This window comes from Cydia amplana, chromosome 16 (genome assembly GCF_948474715.1).
Source record: "Cydia amplana chromosome 16, ilCydAmpl1.1, whole genome shotgun sequence".
Lineage (NCBI taxonomy): Eukaryota > Metazoa > Arthropoda > Insecta > Lepidoptera > Tortricidae > Cydia > Cydia amplana.
In genome coordinates this window covers 16,178,904-16,204,370 of record NC_086084.1, presented here as the reverse complement: position 1 = coordinate 16,204,370, position 25,467 = coordinate 16,178,904, and the positions used below count along the sequence as shown (strand labels likewise).

Here is a 25,467-nt window from a genome sequence, read left to right as displayed (position 1 = left end):
ACAATAAATTTTTGGGGTTCCCCATACTTCGAACTGAAATTCAAAAAAAATTTTTTCATCAAACCCATACGTGTGGGGTATCTATGGATAGGTCTTCAAAAATGATATTGAGGTTTCTAATATCATTTTTTTCTAAACTGAATAGTTTGCGCGAGAGACACTTCCAAAGTGGTAAAATGTGTGTCCCCCCCCCTGTAACTTCTAAAATAAGAGAATGATAAAACTAAAAAAAATATATGATGTACATTACCATGTAAACTTCCACTGAAAATTGGTTTGAACGAGATCTAGTAAGTAATTTTTTTTTTATACGTCTTAAATCGCCTAAATACGGAACCCTTCATGGGCGAGTCCGACTCGCACTTGGCCGCTTTTTGTTTGCTAGATCCTCAGATTGTGAGTAATTGTGGTAGTAGCGCCTCCTACGCAAAGTTTCGCGTAATATTCCCTATGTTCGGTTGAACGGCAAATAATGTTGATTTCATCGAAATTGCTTTTAAAATACCACAGGCGTTTTTATATCCGAAAAACAAATCTAGTTGAACTAACTAGACGGAATTACAGGCATAGATATAGGTACGTCATTATATGTGCAAAGTTTCATTATAATCCTACACGTAGTTTTAAAATGAGAATAAAACTCCGTTTGTATGGGAAGGTAAAATTTGGCCGGCTTGCTGCGGACTCTTAGTATCAAATCAAATTCTATTTCTGAAATCAGAATTGTCCCGAACAAGAACGGAACTCGCCCCATACATCATGCTAGTAGCTACAATTAACCCGACCATAACTCACTGTTATCGATGCTTCGTTATTTATTACATTCATTTATTTACGTTCTTACTGCTATCGCATTAAGGTCTATATTCGGTCAATTTGTGCAATGAAATATATCATATATCGATACCTATGAATGTAGTATGTAGGTACCTACGTAGTAATTATCGCACCGAATTGAGTGAGAAAGTTTGTAGATTATTTTAGAATTTTATTTGGAAATGTTGGAATATATGATGTGTACTTAAACACTTATCATTGTGTAATCTACACCTATAATCAAGTTTTAAAGTTTGAAAACCAAACAGCCTTTTTTCCGTGTTAACTTTCCATATGATTTACCGTTGCATAATGGGCTATTAAACGTCGATAAATAAGAGCCGCCTGGCCGATCGCCAACGCGACGCGTGCACTTTAATGGCCCGCTTTATTTGCGGCCCGTGCGTGGATTTATTCATTTCCTATGTAACGATTTTGTAAGTATTTCTATTTTTTTTTATTACCTACGTGGCAAACAAACTTGGGAACTGCTTAAGCGGACACCGTAGTCTTTGGACACTTGCGTTGTTAAATAGTCAGGTGTGTAAAATGATATATTGATTGCGGTTAAACTACTGCTATACTCACTGTACAACCTGTGCCTATTTCTGTACCTATACTGACTGTTTTCGGTATCCCGCAACCATATGCTGGAACAATATTCCTCCACGTATTCGATGTATGAAAATTAAGCGTACTTTCAAGTTTCATTTAAATAAAGGGTGTCCCAAAAAGGAAGCAAGATTTGAAATTGATGAAAAACTCATTTTTTTTCGTTATAATATATTTGTATATGTATACAATCTTGAAATACATAAAATAGGGTTATTTGTGGAATAATACGTCAGGCAAATGTCCTCCTAGGCTTTGCTGGCACATACGCACTCTTTTGTCAAAATTTTCTATGACCATTTTGCATAGATGCGGCTGAATTTCTCCAATGCAGCGTCGAATTTCCTCTTTTAAAGCATGAGTGGTTGTGGGCTTATTGGCATAGACTTTAGACTTTAAATAACCCCATAAAAAGAAGGCTAAAGGCGTTAAATCGCAAGATCTAGGGGGCCAATTCTGATCACCGAATCGAGAGATCACACGACTAGGAAATGTTCTCTGGCTGTGTGGCAAGTGGCCCCGTCTTGTTGAAACCACATTGCTTCCACATCGATATCCTCTAATTCGGCTAGAAAAAACCTTGTTATCATGTCGCGATATCGAGCTCAGTATCGAGCTCCATTAACAGTAACCAGTAACTGCTTGACCGGCCTCATTTTGAAAAAACTATGGTCCAATAATGCCTCCAGCCCAAAATCCGCACCAAACAGTGACCCGTTCCACAAATAACCCTATTTTATGTATTTCAAGATTTTATATAGGTACAAATATATTATATTATATCGAAAAAAAAAGTGTTTTTCATCAATTTCAATTCTTGCGTCCTTTTTGGGACATCCTTTAATACCTTCCTTCACGTTTACCAGTTTGTTATTAATTACTATGAAATCACAAAATTCTTGAACTTTTTGAATCCGACTGGAAAACGTACCTGAAACAAAAAAGAAATTTTTGAACCATTGAATAATAATAAGTACCTATTCTTTATTTATATAACTTAAAAAAGCAGATAGATAAATTAGGCTATATTTACTAATTACCAACGCAGGCAGACTTAGTGCTGTGACAAATGTCTCTCAGCTGACGCTCTAATGAAGAGTAATCCGCTCTGACGCGGATTAGCGCCGTGCGATAGGACGCGTGTCCATTTTTATACACGGTACGCGATAGAAACACTTTCGACGTGTTGCCTCTCTGTCGCACTCGTAAATTCGTATGTAAGTGTGACAGGGAGGCAACACGTCGAACGTAGTTCGCGGTAGGCTCTCAGAGATCCCGTACGAGAAGCTTTTGAAGAAAAGAGCCGACCATAGTAGAAATCATCAGTTTTAAGTATATAATGTGAAACAGCTACAAAAGTTGATTTATTATGTAAAATGTGAAAATAATTATGGCCCTTTAAATTTTCGACATAGTTGCGTAATGTGCTAATTATCGCACTAGTGCGGTAAAAATATTACGATTAAATTTTAAAATACGTCCGTGGCTTACTGTTTATCAGAGTAGCGGGTAAAATCGTGAAGAAATGGAAACGGTCCGTCCCCGGGGATGCAGTAACTTTGCATGCTCACGCGTCTAATCGCATAATGCGCGTAATGCAGCCATTAAATTAGGGTTCGCTGTTTATTTCTATCTAATTGACTTCCACCACGAGATAGTACTTAGTAAACTTTAGAGACACTGCGAATGTTACACACACCACATTAGTCTCATCGTTTGTATTTTCACACAAATCACAACACAAATGGGCGACGCACAACACAAAAGTTGCTTAATAACAATGGCGACGATGATTTTCCAACAGGCGGGTCGTCTGCTCGTTACATAAAACAAGTTTTATATTTTACCTGTACTTTAAAGTAGAGTTTAGATAACAGCATGGATAACAGTATGAAAGTTTTTCAGTCGCATCGCATGAATCTAGTAGCTAGGTAATATTATTCGTAATGAGGACCACCGATATTAAACTACGTAAATTTTACCATGCCACTCTCAAGTTTTCTATTTATCCTGCAAGTAAACTCGTTCGCAGTCCATCTCGCTCGGACTGAAGTATTGGTGCGATAGAGAGGGAATCCTATCGAGTTCTGCACGCAGTCCTAACGTAAAACGTAAATGTCAAATCGAGCAAATCTTCTGAGTATATTAGTAGAATATGGTACAGCAGTTCTTCTAACAATCTATGCTAGTATTGTCTCCTCGCTGATGGGACAGAATAACAACAAAAAATAGTTGATTGACCCATTTCATATATATATATGTAACATTCTTTTCTTTATTTAATTACTGTTTTATTTTGTTTTAGTTAAGTTATTGTTAATTTCATGAATTTATTTAATGTTATGCTTCTACTGTATCAAACACAATTGACATTGTTTATGAATAAATATCTCGTATCTTGTAACATCTATATTGATTTAAAGTTTAAATTTTAAACTAACACGATTCTCATTCATAGTTTTATAACTACCACGGGACTTAATCGCGTAACATCTATTTCTGTGTATAAAATGTACGCGATACACGAGTAAAACACGTAGCATCCATCGATGTCGTTGGCCCAAAGGACGCTTGGCGTCCGCGGCGAGGACGACGCTCGCATACTGATGAATTCGCACCCAGGAATGTCGGCTACGCATCTCGATCTGGCTAAAATTATTGTAAATACTTGTCTAACAGTCACCAGGGGGCCTAGCAAAGTGCAATCGTTTATAGTAGAGATGCCACGAATATTCGGCAACTATTCGGCCATTTTGCCGAATATTTGGTATTCGGCCGAATGTTGCCTACTATTCGGCGCTTCTGCCGAGAAAGGGGCACAATATTCGGTATTCGGCCAAAACCACTATTCGGAGCATCTCTAGTTTATAGGAAATAAAAGATCCCCGTGAATTAAGAATTATGGTCGAAGATTTTAATTTATGACCCATGTCGTAACTGTCGTACCTTGTCACAGTGACAATAAATATGATAGTCGGTATATAATTATGTATCTCATACTATTGTCATTGTCACAAGGTCCAAAATGGGTCCGAAATTAAAATTTTGACTGTACCTACTTCTTAAGTCTGTTATTAGAATGTTACGATTTTCTAATAGTACACTAAACATCAGCGATACAAAATAACAAAATTAAATGCGCCATTCGATGTAACAAATGTTGCTAAGAGTACGCATGAACAGTAACACTCTTAACTTATCATCGATGAACCTTAAGTCTTTGCAATAAGGTTACAAATAGTTAACACCGTTGACAGTGAAGCTGGTAAAGAAAAGAGTACACAAGATAAGAATGTTTGCGCGTTTAGGCGCATGTGTTATTCGATAAATCCGCCCGCCCAATGTTTATTCTTATCGGTATAATAAAAAAAGTCTGGGAAAGGCAAAGCCGAGAGAGCTATTTCTATTTAAATTATTGTTAAAAGTAAACAAATTTTTGCATTTTATAATAATATATGCGAGGACTTTGGTAAATCATTTATATGTATTATAAGAATAACAGAGGTCCCATAATACTGCCTTGTGGTACTCAATAAATTTCTTACTTATATGACTTGTAACAATTTACTATTTTAGATACCTAATATGGCCATATTTAAGGGTCGCATTCTCATTCAACCATTCACATTTTGTTGTATGCTTAAATCGTTCGTGTCTTTCCTAGCTGTAGGTACACATCGGAAAGTAATGAATATCAAAAGCAATTTTTTTACCTTAGAGGCGAAAAACATATTTACAAAACAAAACGTGTTGCCCTATATGTATATGTACCTGGGTCATTAAATTTTGATGGTTTGTCCACAGAAGTGACCTTTTTCTGAAACATGTTTGACCCTCGAAAAAATCAAATGCGTCGGTACTCTCAGCCCTACTCTCTGTCTCATGTAGACGATGGGGTAAACAGTAAGAGGGCTCAGGTGCCCGTCGTTCGCAAACAACGATCTCCTTTTATTTCTTCTAAATAACGCATTGGTTTGCTCCACGCGATTTTATTTCTAACTGAAAAAAGGGATCGAGTAGGCTCGATTCAATTTGATTCGAAAATTATATATTAGGCTGAAGAGAAATGTTGTCTTGTTAAAAGACAAATTTTGCCTCGTGGTAGACTTTTTTTATTATATAAACTATAGATAAAGGAAAGCATTTCACTACAATCTTACCTGATGGTAAGTAAGTACCGATGCGGTCTGGGACGGAGCATGCAATACCTATAGGTAAATATATTATTTACTCTCGATTTGGAAAGATACAAGTTATTGAAGTTATAGTGGGCTGGGAATAGATTAGCAGGAAGTGAGTTTCACACCTTAGCCGTTCGCATAACAAAGCTACATAGAAGGAAAGCGTTTAGTGCGGATTTATGGCAGCGTAACAACGTAAGGGTGGAAGTCTGTGCCTTATATGCTCTGAGTCTGTGCCTATAGCCCCACGGTGGCAAAACGGAGATGGAGGGATTAGCTAATATGCGATGTTTAGTTTTAATGAGTAGGCAGACTTAATTACTAAACCAATCACAAAAATGAATGTAATTGAAGATATCTGTTACAAAAAAGCATTTTAAGTTATATACCTAAATAAAAAAGCGAGCAATGGAGCGCAGCATTCTAGGTGTCACAAGGACGGATCGCATCCGAAACACTACATTGCGCTCCAAAACACGCATAGCCGACCTTAAGTCTTTGTAATAAGGTTTATGGCACAATGGCGAATGGCACACGAGAGCGAGCGCTATACATATAGGTACAGTTGACACCGTTAATTAACCATTTTCAACTTTATTGCGTCGAGATAAGATCTACCCATGGTCAGTTAAGTGAGTTATTGTTAGTTGGTGCACTGTAACTTACTTGCTGATTTGACTAATTACAAAATTACACAACTGCCCTTTTGATGTTTCTTTACGTGGAAGGAGATTGAATGGATGTGGCATATTTCAGTCTGAATTAAAAATATATAATACCTATGGCAAGCCATTTCCTCGGTAAAAAGTGAAAACGATTAAAGAAAATGAGATTGTGTGAAGATTTGAAATGAATATAATGAATGCTACACTCTAAAACCCGCATTGCTAACGTTGGCGAAAAGACAGGCTCGAATGGGACTGGGACGGGCAATTCATACGGATATCAGTAACTAGTGCAACACCTGACAAGACAAATACTAGATTTAATCAAAAGTAAACCCTCAAACCAACATTCAAGACATTAAGCATTTAAGCAACCACGCCTCACCAAATGACTTGCATCCGCGCAACCATCACATTACTATCAACAACACAGAAACCCCGTTTAAACCCATTCATTTAGTCTAGCTCATTATCTAGTTAGGTCGTTAGGTACTGGCCGTAGGTGAACCTTACATGGCTTGGTTGACCTTGTAATATGCAATGCTATTAAGAGGGGGTATAAGTACAGGATATTAAAAGGAAACAAAAGAAGCCGCGCGAAATTTGTGACGAAAGATTTGGTGTTTTTATGTTTTGTCTGAATTATTCTGAAAATTTTCTTCTGGCAGAAAATGGCCGAAGACCGACCCGTGTGGCGTCGTGCTATTCATGATGTTCAATACAAGCACGACAGGATGCTGCTTAATACATCTGACAAAGAGGAAAAGGCCTATTGCGGTTAAAATGTTGTTCCTCAGATCCCTTATATTTAATAATACTACTATACTGGGTAACGATATGCAACTAAAAATAAAAGTAAATTAGACACGTGTTTTTGATTTGTGGCTATTGAGACAACTTTAACCGTTTAAAGTTTTGGTTGGAGTCTGCCCTTGCAAATACATATATTATGTAGCTGGTCAAGCAAATCTTGTCAGTAAAAAGCGGCCAAGTGCGAGTCGGACTCGCCCATGAAGGGTTCCGTATTTAGGCGATTTATGACGTATTAAAAAAAAACTACTTGCTAGATCTCGTTCAAACCAATTTTCGGTGGAAGTTTACATGGTAATATACATCATATATTTTTTTTAGTTTTATCATTCTCTTATTTTAGAAGTTAGGGGGGGGGGGGACACACATTTTACCACTTTGGAAGTGTCTCTCGCGCAAACTATTCAGTTTAGAAAAAAATGATATTAGAAACCTCAATATCATTTTTGAAGACCTATCCATAGATACCCCACACGTATGGGTTTGATGAAAAAAAAAATTTTGAGTTTCAGTTCGAAGTATGGGGAACCCCAAAAATTTATTGTTTTTTTCTATTTTTGTGTGAAAATCTTAATGCGGTTCACAGAATTCATCTACTTACCAAGTTTCAACAGTATAGTTATTATAGTTTCGGAGAAAAGTGGCTGTGACATACGGACGGACAGACAGACGGACAGACAGACGGACAGACTGGCTACGGAACCCTAAAAAGGCGCGTAATACTTTTCTATGGGACGATATCCCTTCGCGCCTACATTGTTCAACTTTGCCGCCTTTTTCTACTGACAAGATCTGCTTGACCAGCTATAGTTTACTATTCGCGTGATTTTTTATGGCATTTGCCTTTGACGAGTAAAAATATTCGCGTTAGCCATTAGCCCCCTCTTAAGATTCACGGTAAGAGTAATAATAGAGAATTAGCGTCCGAAAAAATCCGTCTGTGATATATTGATGTGATGGCGGTTGGTGGGCATTGTCGGCACAATGGCGTTATACTGGCTAGTTGCTTTGGTGCTGGTGGGTGGTAGGATGGTCGACGGGTCGGCGGAGGTCATGAGTCATGTGACTGCGCATTTTGGGAAGGCTCTGGAGCAATGCCGTGAGGAAGTAAGGATTTTAATGTGTGTGTGTGTGTGTGTGTGTGTGTGTGTGTGTGTGTGTGTGTGTGTGTGTGTGTGATTTCAAAAACGTAAAAAATAGGTATTGGAATATTTGGAATAGTCTTTGAACTAATTGATGCAATTTTTGCGTATTAATATCCAATTAATGGTTTAGTAATTTTAACTAAAGGTGTGTGATAATTCATATTGAAGAAAATAAAGAACTAAGTACGAGGGGCGTTCAAAATATTCTCGGTATTGATATCTTACAACCTCTTCTAAAATTTCTTTCGTTACTGGCCGCTAAGGTTTATTCATTGACATTAAAAAAAAGTATAATTCGAAGCGAGATGTTCTTTTGTTTTTCTGCAATTGCTGAACAAACATGAACATCATGTGGGAATTGACAATGTTAACTAAATTAGAACATCGATGCGTGATAAAATTCTTGACAAAACAGGGTAAAAATCAAAAAACCATAAAAGAGGAAATGGATTGTGTTTACCGTGAGTCTGCTCCTTCTTTATCTACCATTCAAAAGTGGTCAAGCGAGTTTAAACGTGGAAGGGAGAGTGTTGAAGACGACCCTAGACCTGGCCGGCCTGTAGTAGCTACTTCACAAGAAAATATTGATAAAGTGGAAAAACTTATATTGGAAGATGGTCGAGTGAAGGTAAAATCTATAGCACAAGTAACCAATCTCTCTATTGGTACCATACATGATATTATCCATGACCATCTTAATATGTCAAAAGTAAGTGCAAGATGGGTTCCGCGAATGCTGACTCGGCTTCAAAAAGGCATGCGTGTAGCTTGTTGTTCCGATTTTATTGACCTGTGCGGTGAAAATCCTGATAAGGTGCTGCAAAGAATAGTTACTGGAGATGAAACCTGGGTTCATCATTATGACCCAGAGAGTAAACAAGAGTCCATGCAGTGGCACATTAAGGGTTCAGCTCATCCCAAGAAGTTCAAGGTCATCCCTTCAGCTGGCAAGGTCATGGCCACGATATTTTGGGATTGTGAAGGAGTATTACAGATCGATTATAAAGAAAAAGGTGTAAATATCACAGGACAGTACTACGCTAACATTCTACGTCAATTAAAGGATGCAATCAAAGAAAAGAGGCGAGGAAAGTTAACCAAAGGTGTTATGCTTCTGCATGACAACGCCCCCGTCCATACTGCTCATATTGCCAAGGCAGCTATTGTTGAATGTGGGTTTGAAACTGTTACTCACCCACCGTATAGTCCGGACTTAGCCCCCAGCGACTTCTTTTTGTTCCCCAATCTTAAAAAGGATCTGCGTGGAAATAAATTTTCCGATGATGAAGCATTGAAGGCGGCAGTGGAGGAGCATTTTTACACCAAAGATAAAAAATATTTTTATGCAGGATTAATAAAAATAATTGATCGATCTTTTAAGTGTATGAACATAGGGGGGGAGTATATTGAAAAATAAAAATATCAAACTTTTCGTACTTGTTTGTTTTCATTCTCATACCGAGAATATTTTGAATACCCCTCGTACCTATACTTAAGTACGTACGTACGTTTACCTTAACATAACATTTTCAAGCAGCTTTTCCCATTAATTGACATAATCATACATCCCTTTCAACCCCCACAGTCCCAGCTGTCCACAGAAGTCCTGGACGAGTTCCACAACTTCTGGCGCGAGGACTTCGAGGTGGTCCACCGCGAGCTGGGCTGCGCCATCATGTGCATGTCCAACAAGTTCTCCCTGTTACAAGACGATGCCCGCATGCACCATGAGAACATGCATGACTACGTCAAGAGCTTCCCTCAAGGTATACTATAGTTCTTTGTTGTAGGTAAGCTACTAGTAATATTATAATTATAAGTAATCATTTTGTTACTTTTTTATTTTCTTTTGATTTTTGCGCCATTGGTACAGTACAGATGTCTACCGTCTCAAGGGTTAACTGGAAGATATCCCTTAAAGGCATAAGTTCGCATTGTCATCATTAAACGCGCTCTAATTTCCGGAGACTTCCTTACTCTAAATCCATTTTATTGGCACTCTTCGCTCACTAAACCATAAACAAAAGTAGCATGAAGTGCAGCAATTTCCACGCTTTTAAAAATATCCAGTTTCTTGACCTGGTGGCGTATTTGGATTATACAAATATGATACCAACATGATAAAGCTTTTCAATAGTGTCCGACCGAAGGTTCGGTTTCGGTTTCGGTTTCGGCCAGTTTCGGCCAAAAAATCATGTTTCGGCTGTAGTTTCGGTTTCGGCCAAAAAACGGCCGAACCTTTCGGCCGGGCCGAAACTTACGAAATGGTACTTCGGACAAAGACCAAAAGTTGGGGAACCTCATTGGTACGAGACGGGGTTTGTACCTTCGGATTGAAAGTCGCACGCTCTTATCGCTAGGCCACCAGCGCTTAAGGAAATACATAATAAGAAAACTATTGTAATAAAAATAAATGTGGATTATTTGTGTAGTAGGTATTACTCGTTAGCGGTTTAGGTATAAATGTTTACACATTGTGATTTAAATTTCAGATACATAAGTCAAAAAAATTAAGACATTAGAACCGTTTAATGGTGATTTTAAGCAGGGCCGGATTAAGCATGTCGGGGTCCCCAGGCAGTGCAAGGTTTTGGGCCCCCCTACAGTTAATTCTGCATGCTCTGCATGCAATAATGCAGTATGTTCTGTTGTTCAGTACAGGGAAATAAGTTTGCGTTTTTAATTTCAATCTTCAGGCGTTGGCCAAGTATCAGCGGGCCTACCGCGAACCACGTTCGACGTGTTACCTCCCTGTCACACTTACGTTCGTATTTACAAGTGCGACAAAGAGGCAACACGTCGAACGTGGTTCGCGGTAGGCCCTCAGCCCGCCCCATGTCGAACGACGTGTCTTTTTCGCTCTTATTCACTCACTTATTCAGTAATTTTCCTATCTACCTCTAATGGCAAATTTTAAACGAGGCTAAAGGCTACGCTCAACTAGTGCCGCAAATTTGATTTTCTCAATAGTTAATATTTTGCGAGGCTGAACAGCTGACTATTGATTAAAACGAAGAAAAAACCCTTGAAAGTGTCCCCAGTACAGTTTTTCATACGAATACTTGACCTTAGCCTCACTTTTTACCTCAATTTACCATTGGTTTGTGTTCCACATGTCCTCTACTTCAGTGCTTAGCCTTTGGCCTCGCTGCGCCATGCTCGGCCTGCGGTCTCGCTTTTTAATACAATAAAAGTTCGCCTCAATGGGGCATTTCGGACTTTTAGGCCCAGGTGAAGATCGGTACCCGGCCTTGCGATATTGTTAACGAAAAATTTCGCGCTCGCTGCGCTCGCGTTTTTGGTTGACCCTATATTTAGTGAATGAATAGAGTTAGACCAAGAAAATTCTGCAATTATTTTTGTAGCATACGCAGTGCAACTAGTGTAAATGTTATTTATACGTCATAATTTCATAGAAGTTTTGACGCTTAAAATAACACTTGCACTGCGTGTGTTATCAAAATCGTTGCAGAATTATCTTGGTCTAACTCTAGTAATTTTCATAAAAAACTGCTCAAGTAACATCAATTTCAAGGACATTGGGTCTTGACAGCCCCATAATATGTGTGTAAAAGCGGTTTTATGACATTTTTTCAACGATTTTAACAAGTCTACAAAAGTTTCGGTTTCGGTTTCGGTTTCGGCCGAAACTAGAGCCAAAGCCGAACATTCGGTTTCGGTTTCGGTTTCGGCAAAAAAACATGTTTCGGTCGGACACTACTTTTCAACCATCGATATCTCAGGGCGTCCGTTAGCTGGCGAGGGTGAGCTGCGGCGTTGCATTTTTATCGCTTGTCACCGTGCCTGTCACGTTCTGACAAGTATGTAAGTGCAAAAGTAACGGGCATAGTGACAGGCGATAAAAATGAAACTATGCGGTTAACGAAAAGGACTACATGGCATATATGTTGCTGTAAACTAATTCTTGTGTTTGTTTGAATAAAGAAAAATAGTAGGTATGAGCAAAGCTAACTGGCGCGTGCGTGCGGCGGTTTTTACATACAATGGCACTATTCATATTGGTATCAAGTTTTTGATATCTGAATGAGCCTCTAGAATTTTTGTAAAATGCATCGCGTGCTCACGTTTGCCGACTGTGTACGAGAACTGAAATAATGTGTTACGTTATTATCCGGAGTTGGGCGCAAACAACTTGAATTTATAGCCAGAAGTTTGCGTTCCTAGTTTCCTAAACATGTTGGAAGTTCTTTATGAAATGTACGTGATACGTGGAAGCACGTATCATTAAAGTTACTGCGATTGTAAATATAGACGGCAATGAATCTCACGTTAGTTATTTAGTTATTAAGTCCAACTATAGGTATCTGTATTTGAAGAATAATTATAGCGTGAAATCAAATCCAGAAGAGCTAAGATGGTCGGTTTTTTATCATCTGTCATCATACCTGTCACGTTTTAACAAGTATGTAGAGACTGTTCGGGAAGAGAAGAGTCGTGTAATGTATTGGGCCCCATACATTCCACGACTCTTCTCTTTCCGCACTGACCCTAAGTGCGAAAGTGACGCATGACATGACAAGTGATAAAAATACGCCCATGATACCGCCGCCGCACTTCTAGATAAAACGCAACTAAATATTTGACCTAGCCACTTTTCACTGTGCTACTGTGCTTTTGCCTGGAAAAAAAGTCAACCTAGTTAAATCAAATTGATTATTTTATGTACATAACATCCGATAAAGCTTAATTCACAACCGTCGGTTACACCAATCAAAATCATGCTTACAAAACATCGTGACTTTGTGAATTGACCTCTACTATTAACCCTAACATGATTTAATTAACCTTTCATTGTTATTGGGACATAAAAAGACCTTAACAATTACAGGTGACGTCCTCTCCGCCAAGATGGTGGAACTGATCCACAACTGCGAGAAACAATACGACGACATAGTTGACGACTGCAGCCGCGTCGTCAAAGTCGCAGCCTGTTTCAAGGTCGACGCGAAGAAGGCTGGCATCGCGCCCGAGGTCACCATGATCGAAGCGGTGCTGGAGAAGTATTGACCAACGGCAGACGATGAATTGAAAATGATACTGGTGGATAGATAAAGGAGGTTTTCATACTCTGTGATGATAATTAGTAGCAATTACTTTCTTGCACAGAAAATTTTCGGCAATTCAGGTTGCCGAAATCAGAGGCTGAGTGATGTGAAAATTCGCAGGCAAGCTGAAGCTATCGTATTACTTTTCCTAGGGTATGTAGAATAAAGTGTGGATATATTTTAAATTAATTCAAACTAGTGAGAGTCTATTTTTGTGAACTTGCCGCCACTGTATTGTGTGCTTATTATTTGATGTAAAAAAATAGACACAGTCACAATTTAATATCTTAACTAGAAGAGTTTGTAAACAACTAAGTAATTGATGGATGAAAAGATGAATGGTCGTCACGAAGTAGGTATATATTATTTACCAGTATTGTTTTTAATTCTTATACACAATCAGCTAATAATATATCGTACAATGTCTAAAGAGTAAATCCTAGTAGATAGTTTTGATTAAGACCATTTCATCAACTATTTAAATTAGATTAGGATTTTTGTGATTCAATAAATAGTTGTTTGAGTGAAAAATGTTTGAATTAAATTATTATTCATTATAGTAGTAGAACATAGTACATTAGTATTAAGACGTAGAAATATCGCATGTCCTTAAGCTTAATATGAATAAATAGACTAGAGAACATACAATGAAAAAAGATATGGTACCTAAAATAATATTTTCTAAGGTAGATACATTATTTACTATAACAAAACAGATAATTTTGTATCGTATGTCAATCATAACATCGTGAGTGACCTGGTTTTAAAAACAGACAGTCCGGCACTTAATTGAAATCAAAATTATTGTTTTGAACCTCACTGATAGTCGTCTAAACTTGATTGCGGACTTGCAACTTTGTGACAATTGAAAACAATATCAAACGTGATTGAAACTCAACCTTGACAGCCCACGTGTAAATTGACTGCAATTTCCATACAACACCTATCAATTAAAACATCGACAATTAATAACCTTGTCATCCATATATACGGACGCACCGGAGAATAACAACCACATTCTAATGACCAGGAGTTGTGTTTAGCATTTTTTCGACGAACTTTATACTGAGACATAACAATGGCGAGATCTGTCCTGCTCTCTCTTGTATTATTAGCCATGGCTGTGAGGAAGATAGAATCGTCATCGGAGACGATGAAGACCATAACGTCAGGGTTCCTTAAAGTGCTTGAGGAATGCAAACAGGAGGTGAGTTGATGAATTGATACCAAACGTATTGCGGCGTCACGGCAGACCTCGAACTTGACCTGAACTGACATGATCTGAGATCTCGAAGGAGATGGCGGCACTAAGGTGTATGGAAGAGAGTGAGGTCTTTGGCTAGCACTGCCAGCAGTGGGACCAGTGGCGTAACTAGGGGGGGGGCTGGGGGGGGCACGTGCCCCGGGCGCCGTCCAAGGGGGGGCGCCAAAATGAGCAAAAGACCTCCCATAGAAAATGGACCAGCCAAAATGTAGGAAAGTCAAATTTTTTTTTCGCGACTTAGGGGTTGGTCTCATAGTAAAAATTGCTGAGTATAATCCCAAAACCTCCCTGGCAACGGAAATGCAGTTATTTTTTAGCCACCCTTATACAGGGTGGTCCAAACCTTGACGTCCAAAACATTTTTTTTTAATCCTCGGTCGTTGGTTATCAGAATATACCGCATGTATGTTAGCCGATTTTTCGTACCTAGTTTTCGAGTTTAACTTTTAACTTTTGTTAAGAAATTCCGGGGTGAAGCTTTGCGTTGCTTTTATGCCTTCTAATAATTGTTCGTGGTATTTGCACTGATAACATGAAATAGCGATGGGGAAGTGACCCCATAAAATAATAGTAGAAATAACAAAAGAGGATTTTTGTAATGAATTACTAATTTGGAAGCTTTCCACCTCAGTTCCTTTGACCGGCTACTCTGACAAATGATGACTATTAAGTATCACTTTTTTGATCTTTTAAAAAAACGTAGGGTCTAGCAGTTTCTAAAATAACCAAAGGTCCTTGAAATCGCTTGTATATTTTATTTATTTATGTAAGGGCAACATCTAAGCTTGACATGCTTGAACGTAAAAGTTTGTCTTTTTTTTTCCAACTCAGCCAAGTGAGGATGCTGATTTTTTTAGCAACTGCGCCGTTTGTGAAGGATTATGTTACTAAAAGAAATATTCAAAAAAGTTCAATTTAATGTAATAAATGCGTTAACCTGTCGAATCCCACGATATGACGTTACCATAAGCGTTCTGGCTCATATATGAGCCGTGGGAGCTGACAGATTAATCTTGTTTATCAGTAAGGAGTACTTGCATACCGATATCGTAAAAAAAAAGTTCAATAGTTTTTTTAATAAATAATTGCTTCAACCCGGAAATTCTCAACAAAAGTTAAAAGTAATAAAAATAAAAATCATAATTCGAAAACTACAAAAAGTCGGGTAACATACATATTCTGATAGCCCACAGCGTGAGGAATCTAAAAAAAAATTTTGGACGGCTAGGTTTGGACCAACCTGTATAACACATGCCGTGCCAACATCGCTCGTTCTGTGATACTAGAATGCCGTGAAAAACCTGTGTCCAGGTATTGAGAGCATTCTATCCAGAGTTTCGGTGTGGGATCCAATTCAGATTTAGTCCAATTCAATCCCACCCAGGCTCAATTTTGCGCGTTTACCGCTAAGAAAACCTCATTTTTCAAGGCACAACCCTTCCCATGTCAGGGAGTATTGGGAGCCTCGGTGTTGACATCTCCATCAGTGATGTCCAATAATTTCGTAGCCACCTTGCTGGGTAGGCTGCGCTCGTATCCAACAAACTCGGTGTGCTCAATAAAGGGAGGCGATACTTTACTCTGGGGCAGACAGATCCATAGGCGTACCCACGGTGGGGCAAGGTGGGGCAGTTGTCCGACCCTGGTCTCTGACCATAAGCTAAGAATCTCCGTTTCAACCGTACCCTGTTACAACGTCCCCAGCCTCTCCTACTTCTGTCCCACCCCTTAAAAAATGCTGCGTACGACCATGGACAGATCCCATATAATGAGTACTGCTGTCACCTTGGGCAGGAGCACCTAGATGCCACCTTAGTCCCTTCAAATCAGTCCAAAGGCGCGCTATGAATAGTCTACGATCCCAAACTTACAAGCGATATTGAATCTTCAAGTCTAAGGAGATCTCCAAAAAAGAAGTGTATAAGTTTTAAAATGGTCGGCAACGCGCATGTAACGCCCCTGGAGTGTAGACGTCCATAGGATGCGGTGACCGCTTACCATCAGGTGAGTCGTAAGCTTGTTAGCCACCGATGGACTAAAAAAACACTTCTTTGTCTAAATCAAAAGTAAACTTTAATAAGTAAAAAGTAACCCTTTCGTTAGTTCATTTCGTTTGGGGGGGGGGGAGGGGGGGGGGGGGCGCAAATTTGGTGCCTGCCCCGGGCGCCATATCCTCTAGCTACGCCACTGAGTGGGACACAATAGGTTAATAAATAATAACACTCTTTCTTTGCAACAACTGATTAAGTGTAAAATAATGTACTTTTTTGACACATTTAAAGGAGACATTGTATCTGTATCTGTTACAGCTTGTACGAAAATCTTTACCATGTTTAACCCTTCAATTGTGATGCTAATGTATGTTCCAACAGCTAAACCTCCAAGGGCACGTGATAAGTGACTTGTACCACTACTGGAAGGAGGACTACTCCCTCCTAAACCGGGATACTGGCTGTGCCATCATCTGCATGAGTAAGAAGCTGGACCTCATCGATTCAAGTGGAAAACTTCACCATGGAAACACTCAGGAGTTTGCCACTAGGCATGGCGCTGGTAGGTTCAGACAAATCTTGTGAAATTGGCCTGGTGTTGGGTTGAAATTAAGCTTTGAAAGTGTGCTTATTAATTTAAATAGTAATATGGAGTGTACTGTTCTAATTACTTGACGTAGTTTGCATACATTTTCTTGTTTTTTTTTTTAAGATTGTCAAAATTTAGAAATAGGTTAGATAAAGCCACCAGAGTCACCGTAGCCAATGGACGCCAGCTATATACTCCAGAGATGTTGGTATTGGAATTGCTTCGTCTTTTATGATACCCATATGATCAGAGATGTGACTTATTTGAAATACTTGTATTTAAAATGCAAATACAAAATGCAAAATACCTATTTTGTATTTTGTATTTAAATACCTTTTGAAGAAAACTATTTTGTATTTTATTTGAAATAGTTTTTGGGACCTATTTTCTATTTTCAAAATACAAAATACTTTATAGTAGGTAATGTAGGTAAGAGTTACAATCTCTTCTGATGTTACAATCCTGGCAACTCTCTCATTCTTTTAACATGGAACTGTTGAATCTGTTTAGTAACGTTGCACATGACCACAAGCGTAGCGAGTGGTTAAAAAAGTGGAAAGTGTTGCGAGGGTTTCAAAGTACAAGAGGAGAACACACTTTTCTGCCCTGATGAAACACCAACGAGACGTTTTCATCACACTAACGAGAGCTAACTAGCTGTAAAACATTACAAATCTAAATTAATGCTTTTAAAAATTGTCCGTTATAAACCATCATCCATCCATCCTTCCGGTTAATATGAGCAAACAACTAGAAATTTGCACTTTAGATAGAGGACTGATTGACACACTGTTTTCAAAGAATAAAGAGTCTTTCAATTCGGATATTCTGAGTAATACTTTTTAATTCAGACTAGGTATTCACAATTCAGAGTACCTTTTATCGCAAAGTATTTGTATTTTTAAAAAGTATTTTGAAAATACCTATTTAGTATTTTGTATTTTAAATACAAATTCAAAAACTATTTTGTATTTTGCATTTGAAATAGTATACCAAGGACGTATTTGTATTTTGTATTTAAATACTTTTTATAAAGTATTTTTCACATCTCTGCATATGATACGTAATTCAATTAATGTATTAGGCTTCTTTTAACATGTTTCGGCTGACAATGCTAATTTCAATCTTCACAATTTTCCAGCAAGCGATGTAGCCTCAAAGCTAGTTGAAATCCTCCACGCCTGCGAAAAGACCCACGAGGCGCTAGAAGACGAATGTATGAGGGCGCTGGAGATTGCCAAATGCTTCCGCACAGACATACACCAGCTCAACTGGGCTCCCAAGATGGACGTTATTATTACTGAGGTGCTTACTGAAATGTAGATTTTTCTAGAATAAAAATTATGCTTTTGTAAAGACCACATGCGAAATTAAAGAACTTGAAAGCTGTAGATCGTCGAAGTTTAGTGATCAATTTATACAAGTTTATATAGTTAAATACATATAATTTGTCTTTGTATAAATCCACAAAATTCTAACTAAATTTCTTGCCAAGACAAACACCGTCTTGTGATTCTCTTGTATTGCTGTTTTGTGTGTTTGTCTATATTTTAAAATTACCCTAGTTTACCCTGGTTACCCTAATTGATTTTGTGAAGTGTTTGTAGAAAAGGATTCAAAGACAAAGACGGATTTGATACTTAGTTGCGATTTTATCATTTATCGTCAGTCACTATCGCACTAGTTTACAATACTACGTAGTTATAGAACATGACAGGCGATAAAAGCGCTATCATAAACCTTCATAAAATAATGTCACTGTATATGTACACCTAACATATTAAAACATTAGTCTTCAAATCCCTTTGTTCCCTGCTAATTCCTATCCCTATGTCCTAACTGGTTTTCAAGCTCTAACTTATGTCCCCATATTCTAGACAGGACAATCGCCTGCCTTAGATAGCGACAACACAATAGATCTATTTAGTTCTTAATCGAAGCGATACATTGATAGCCAATAGTGTAAATTAGTCTTAGAACAACAGTAAACTATGCAAACTAGATTCAACTCTATTTCCAAATCATTACAGTTGGTAATAGTTTCTATAAAAATTGTGAGTTACGCAAAGGTAGACTAGTGATTTTGCAAGGAAAGGGTGCCTGTAGACCAATTTGAACTGTAAATCTATAACTTCACGATTTATTTTCCATTGCATTTTCTGCAAAGTACAGAAGGGTGTTGCTTAAACTAGTTTTAACCCTAAGGTTAGAAGATAAGGTTTAATTTTGTTTGAGAAGATGATGTATAGAGATGCAGGAGGTAAATTGCTAGTTGTAATAGGGTATGCTAAGTAAGTGTGGTCTTAAATCGTGGCTGGAGACATAAAGCTGTCGGGAACAATGCCTTGGTGACTAGTTTTGGGGATCTGATTAAGATAGGCGCTTGTTAATAGCTAAGTGAATCATAGTTAATTAGAATACAGTAGGCATCTGATTACAATTAAAATCTACTCCCTAACCTTAAGTATATCTGAAATTGATATTGGAGAAAAGTGTAGGTACCTATTTACGCCAAATTGTGTAAAATGTATGCGACCGCGAACTGGAAAACTTAGGAACATTTTATCCAAACGGACAATGTTGTTGATACCTATAGGTATAGTTTGTCAAAGGACTGTCTCATGTCAAACATAGACAGAGACAATCATACTATCTTTTTCTAACACTAGTACTAGCACCCAAAAGAAAAGGATGAGTATAGTACTTTTTGTTCTTATTACTCTACTGTACCTACCAACAATACTTAATCTTTTAAGTGCTACATTAGTACTTATGGTTACGTGTTATGTGACGTGGTAATAACGACAGTGACAAATGACAATTTGAGTGATAACACCAATCGCAGCTGTCATTTTCACTTTTCCTTTCTGTTTGCAAAAAAGTATAACTCCGCGGCGCATTACTTTCGTCGGAGTATTTTTCATAGCATAAGCATTTTACACCAAAAAAGTGTTTTCACTTAAAGATTTCATATATTAGTTTTAAAATCCGTATACCATATTCAGCCCACGTTTCCCATCTCACAGACCATTGGGCCCACACCCTTCCTGTGATGGATGTTATTTGGCGGGGTCACTTTTTAACTGAATACGTGGTACACATTCTAAATGGATTCTAATTTGTTTTGTAGGCTAGAATGCATACTAAAGGATATAAGTAATATATTGTTCTGCGTTTTATTTTGCTTGGTCTTGCTATTCGAAAAGTTCACTTGCATTCTCTACGATCACATCAAAAGATTCTGCCGTGACGATAATTGGGCCTTACTTTTTAGCATACCCTTACATTCATCATCATCATCATATCAGCCTTTAATCGCCCACTGCTGAGCATACGCCTCTCTTTTAGTACGGCACTTGTCCCGGTCCTAAGCTTATCTCATGCAGAATCAAGGTCTGTCGTCCACCCCGCGAGCCAACCAGCCAGACGCTTCTTTCATCCGAAAGCGGCCACCATTATGTTAACATTTTAGTTCATCTGCCATCACTCTGCCTAGCAACATGTCCCGCCCAACTCTATTTTAGTTTGGTAACCTTACATTAGGGCATTATATCTTCTTCTTCTTATGGTGCCGTCTCCTGCCGGATGTTGGCTATCAGGGCTAGTTTCACTTTTGACGCTGCAGCTCGAAACTGTGATCTGGTGCTCATCTTGACCCAGCACCTGAGGTTTTTGAGCCACGAGGTACGTCTTCCACGTTTTCGTTTGCCTTGGATTTTCCGCTGTATTATCAGCTGGAGGAGGTGGTATTATTCATTTGTCATGTCCGAATCGAACATTAAGTATATCGCTATTGTCAACTTTTAATCTTTTAAGTAGGTAAGTCGTGCGTATTATGTCTTAGTCACTTGACTTATTGTCTTATTATGTGCAGATCTTAAACAACCCAAAACACTCTTCTTTAAAAAAAACCTAGTTTATAAATGGTATTTTTTTAATAATGAGATATATTTGAAGAAAAAATAAGGGGAATTCATACTTATTCCCGAGATCTAAGAAAAATCATTATACAGAAATTGTCAAATGTCATTATACCTAGTGAAATAATGACAGAGGTCACGAAAGTGCTATTACTTCTGCTGCTGCTGAACGAATAACTTCGACCATCAATCTTTAGGGTCTGCAGCAATCTGTCAACAGTAATGAGACGGTTTGACAGGTAAGAAGGGAAGTAGAAATGTATAGCTGGAAAAACAATGATAAATTATTTATTTTTGAGTACAGAACATTTTTGTGTGTAAAAAATGTTCTTTATCAAATTTCATCTACATTGGTTCAGAGGTTTAAACGTAAAGAGGTAACAGACAGACATGCAGACAGATGTCTGAGATGTCAAAAGTGCTTATTTTTAAGCCTACTTGAATAAATAATTAATTACATATATTTTAGATTTGGGCTAGTTTTTAGTTTCTTTTAGTAATACACTGTATATATCTTGTTTGTAAATAAATGATTATATTTCTTTGTTTCTAAAAAAAAAATTACATATAATATATTGCTAACATGTGTCGTCAAAAACAAACGCCTAAAATTTAAATTTAAGCACCCCATCCAATCCGAAAAGCAATTCAGACAAAAATGCACCTGTGTCAAAACAATAACACGACCGTGCGAATTTACATATAGACCAAGGATGTGTATTTATGCCTCCCCTGAGTACGTGACGGCTGAGATACTATTACTCAGTGTCTCTGTTCTGTATCTTATCTGTGATTTTGGATCTGGGTGGTGTTTTTAGGGTGTAACTGATATTTTGTTCAAAATATTAACTTTAGAGTCTTTAGACGTACCTAGCTAGCCGCCGCCATACAATCGAACGGATCGACGCTCTCATTTTCAAATATCTATGATATACATATATAAGCAATCAAGTATAGTCCGTCGATTCGGAACTGGCCCCGAACGGCTTATCCTTTGTCAGTTTGTCTACTGTTAAGTGAACCCGCACGTGCCTCGACCTGTGAAAAAAGGGTAACCCGGCACTTAGTAACCGTAGTTCTTGGGTGGTCCTTGCCACACAAGAAATGGCAAATTATTTTTCCATTTGTTCATTTTGAGCCTTATTGCAATCTCCATAGAGTGGCAATTCAATAACCGGTAAAAACGGCCCAACTTTTTTTAGGCAGGTAGAAGCACGTGCGGTTTCACTTAACAATAGACAAAAGATAGGTAAGCCGTTCAGGGCCAGTTCCGAATCGACAGAATATCTATGTCTGGTACTAGTTTTCGTTGGTACTAGTTTTTATACACAAAACTTCTACTCGTTCTATTTTCTTTGTATAACAATTTTTAGCAACGTAAACTATAGACCAATCAAATTAGATCCAAAAAAGCGTTTTGAGAAATTAATTCCAGCAAGCTGGAAATAGTTTTAACACGTATTATTAAAATATTAACACTTAACAAATCATGTTAAGATTTTAAATAGGTACATAATTCTTCTGGTTCAATTTTGTTTATTAAAACAAAACGATCACCTGCGGGCCTTTTACCAGTACTTCATAAAAACCGAATGTATTTTTAAACCGAAAGGTAATTAACAGAAGTAAATGTCATGACGTTAATTAATTGTTTGTTATTGCTTGATTAATGTTTATGTGCGTGTATTTTTTTTCTGCAATAAGTAATCTTAAGATCTTAGGTATAAATCCCTAATACAATACAATACAATACTCTTTATTGCACACCTCAATAAGTAAAAGAAAACAATACAAAAAGAAAACAGAAACAGAAGCAGAGGTAAACAAGAGGCGGTCTTATCGCTAAAAAGCAATTTCTTCCAGACAACCTTTGGGTAATAATATTATAAATGTGAAAATAACTATCTGTCTGTCTGTTACCTTTTAACGCTTAAAACACTGCACCCATTTATGTATTATGAATATTATGATACTCTAACGATAATCAGTAGGTAATATTTTGTTAAGTTACATTTCATAAACCTAAATAAAACTCAGTTAACAACGCCAGACATAACGTTTAAAAATTACCACAATTATTAAAATAATCACAATAAAAGTATATGAAATATGTATGGCTTCCATACATTAAGTTTTAATGAATTCCTCTGAGGAACTGCAATAATACATCAACCTGTCAACGGTTTGCAACAACTGCATTACCAAATTATATTTGCTGTTGGCTCACTGCATTTTCTAAGAAGAAAGTACTTTCGCGAGCGCAAAATCATATTGGCAGTTTAACATCATTAGTTAAATGTAAATGTGCAGTTGGATTTAGCAAAAACGTACTTTATTGAGACAGGATAAGAGTGAAATTAATAGCAAACGTTAAAAGTTCATGCTTGGGTCAAAACAAACTCAAAGAAATATATATAATTTGTTGTTTCTTAACATATTATTTAGTCTTAAAGTGTAAGAAATAGGGGTGATTTTCCAGTGAAATTTTGTTTAAAATCGGCAAAATATAATGTGGTTCGTAAATATCGTGAATACCGTTGGGGCAGCGTCGATTTTTCATGAAAAACGCCATTAGAATAATAAGTGACAGTTGAAACAACAACATTTAACGAACGAGTTTTACATGACAGCTGTCATGCTACATTTTTTAGCTGACTGAAGAAGGTTTGCAAATAAATAATATTATTATTATTCTTCAGCCAATACTACGTGAACCTACGAAAACCAGCCCTTGACTCTTACCTAAGGGCGTCTTTAGACAACATGAATGAGCAAAAAAACAAAAAACAAGCAACAACGGTTGCACTCCGGGAGTGCCCTCAGATCATAGAAGGTACTAGATATCTGACGGAGGCGTGGCGCGTGTCGCCGCAACATGGTCAGGCTGACCATTTTTCTTTCCGCCGTAAGACCGGTAAGACAGTCGCAATTTAGCTGTCGTAGAAAAATGTGCTCGTCAATTTACGTAAAATGCCGGTTTGTAGCGTTGTTTCGTGTAGAAATAGGAGTGCTTAGGGACCATGGAGTTACATACCACATGTGAGTACATTTTTTTACGTATTAGTCAATAAAACAACACATTTTAACAAATAAATCCAGTGACATATGATTTTACTGAGTCGGACCATTTTGCCAAACAAACGCGTGGCGATTTGAATATGCATTCTACATTGACGGCTTAGCATGGAAAACTATTTGTAGTGTGCTAGGCAACGGCGCAATGCATTAAGCCGCTAACGATATCCACAACGGCATTATTGTTTCTTGGTACGACCGCTAACCGGTTCCCTTCTTTCCGCAAGGAACTAGAGTGGCGCTCGTACATAATTGAGGTTTAAGCGTTATCGATAAAAATTATAGGTATAGAGTGTTTATTATTATTCGTATATGATTTTAAAGCTTATTTAATGGTGCATACCTAACTTACAATATAATTTAACATATTTTCTTTCTCAGTTCTTCATAGCTCTATGTACCTAATATTCGGATTCGGGTGACGAAATATGCTATAATAAATGATGTTCATTAAAAAATACAATTGTAACTATTTTATTAATTTAACACTGATTTTTACTCCTTTTTGTGGAGTTTAATTTTTCACAATCCAGCCAGGCGACTGCTCGCGTCTAACGACAATCCCAAAGTAAACAATATAAACAAACAGTAAATAAAATCGTAACTAAATTTTATACCAATTATGTTAGGTACGTTTTGATAAACATATAACAAGCTTTCGAATCATTGCTATTTTTTTATTAAAAGCTTTGTATTACATTCTATCAGTAGAAACCTTTGTGACAGAACTTTATGGACCGAATAATATTATAGGTACTTACCTTAATCGTACCTTAAAAATCTTAGCTCGCAAATAAGGTCAAATGTTTAAAGGTATATAAATTAAGTCAATGGCAATTATTACTTGAAATATTTTAATGCCAAAACAATAAAGTCATGTTTAGAACATAATACAAAATATTGATAGCTGTTGTAAATTTATCGACTTGTCCTACTCTCTAGCGTCGCCGCTCTTGTCCTTTACCCCGCGCGGTTCGGCCAATCACAGCGCGTGAGTTGGTTGTCTGGCCACGCCCTCAATGATGTGGTGGGGCACAGTTGGAGACACCGAGTCTCGTTGAAATTATGCTTCGTTATAAATCTCCTTACTTCTATGATCTGAGGGAGTGCCGATAGAAGTGAAAACTCACCTCACTATGTTACGCCCGGTAACACGATACATACGTTTAGCAGAGGTAGTCTATTTATTTATTATATATTATTATCATTCTCAAATAAGATCACACTTTTCATTGACATGTTTATTTACATACTGCCATGACAACGTCAAATTATTTGAACATAGGTAAAGAGTCTTGAAAAGGAGTCCGCAACATAAATGTCAAATAACATT

General features: G+C 37.6%; 3 protein-coding genes across 3 annotated transcripts in view; 2 read left to right on the top strand and 1 right to left on the bottom strand.

The window, feature by feature from the left end:
• Positions 1 to 25,467, bottom strand: part of LOC134655053 (protein prickle) — a 407,966-nt gene that overhangs the window by 259,869 nt on the left and 122,630 nt on the right. The gene's annotated exons all lie outside the window — the stretch shown is intronic.
• LOC134655048 (general odorant-binding protein 2) lies at positions 8,033 to 13,307 on the top strand. The gene is made up of 3 exons (XM_063510506.1): positions 8,033 to 8,191; positions 9,815 to 9,995; positions 13,079 to 13,307. The coding sequence occupies exons 1-3, from the start codon at positions 8,069 to 8,071 to the stop codon at positions 13,255 to 13,257; spliced, it is 483 nt and encodes a 160-aa protein (XP_063366576.1). The 5' UTR covers positions 8,033 to 8,068; the 3' UTR covers positions 13,258 to 13,307.
• On the top strand, positions 14,329 to 18,526 carry LOC134655047 (general odorant-binding protein 1-like). Its single transcript, XM_063510505.1, has 3 exons — positions 14,329 to 14,502; positions 16,932 to 17,112; positions 18,281 to 18,526. The coding sequence occupies exons 1-3, from the start codon at positions 14,374 to 14,376 to the stop codon at positions 18,460 to 18,462; spliced, it is 492 nt and encodes a 163-aa protein (XP_063366575.1). The 5' UTR covers positions 14,329 to 14,373; the 3' UTR covers positions 18,463 to 18,526.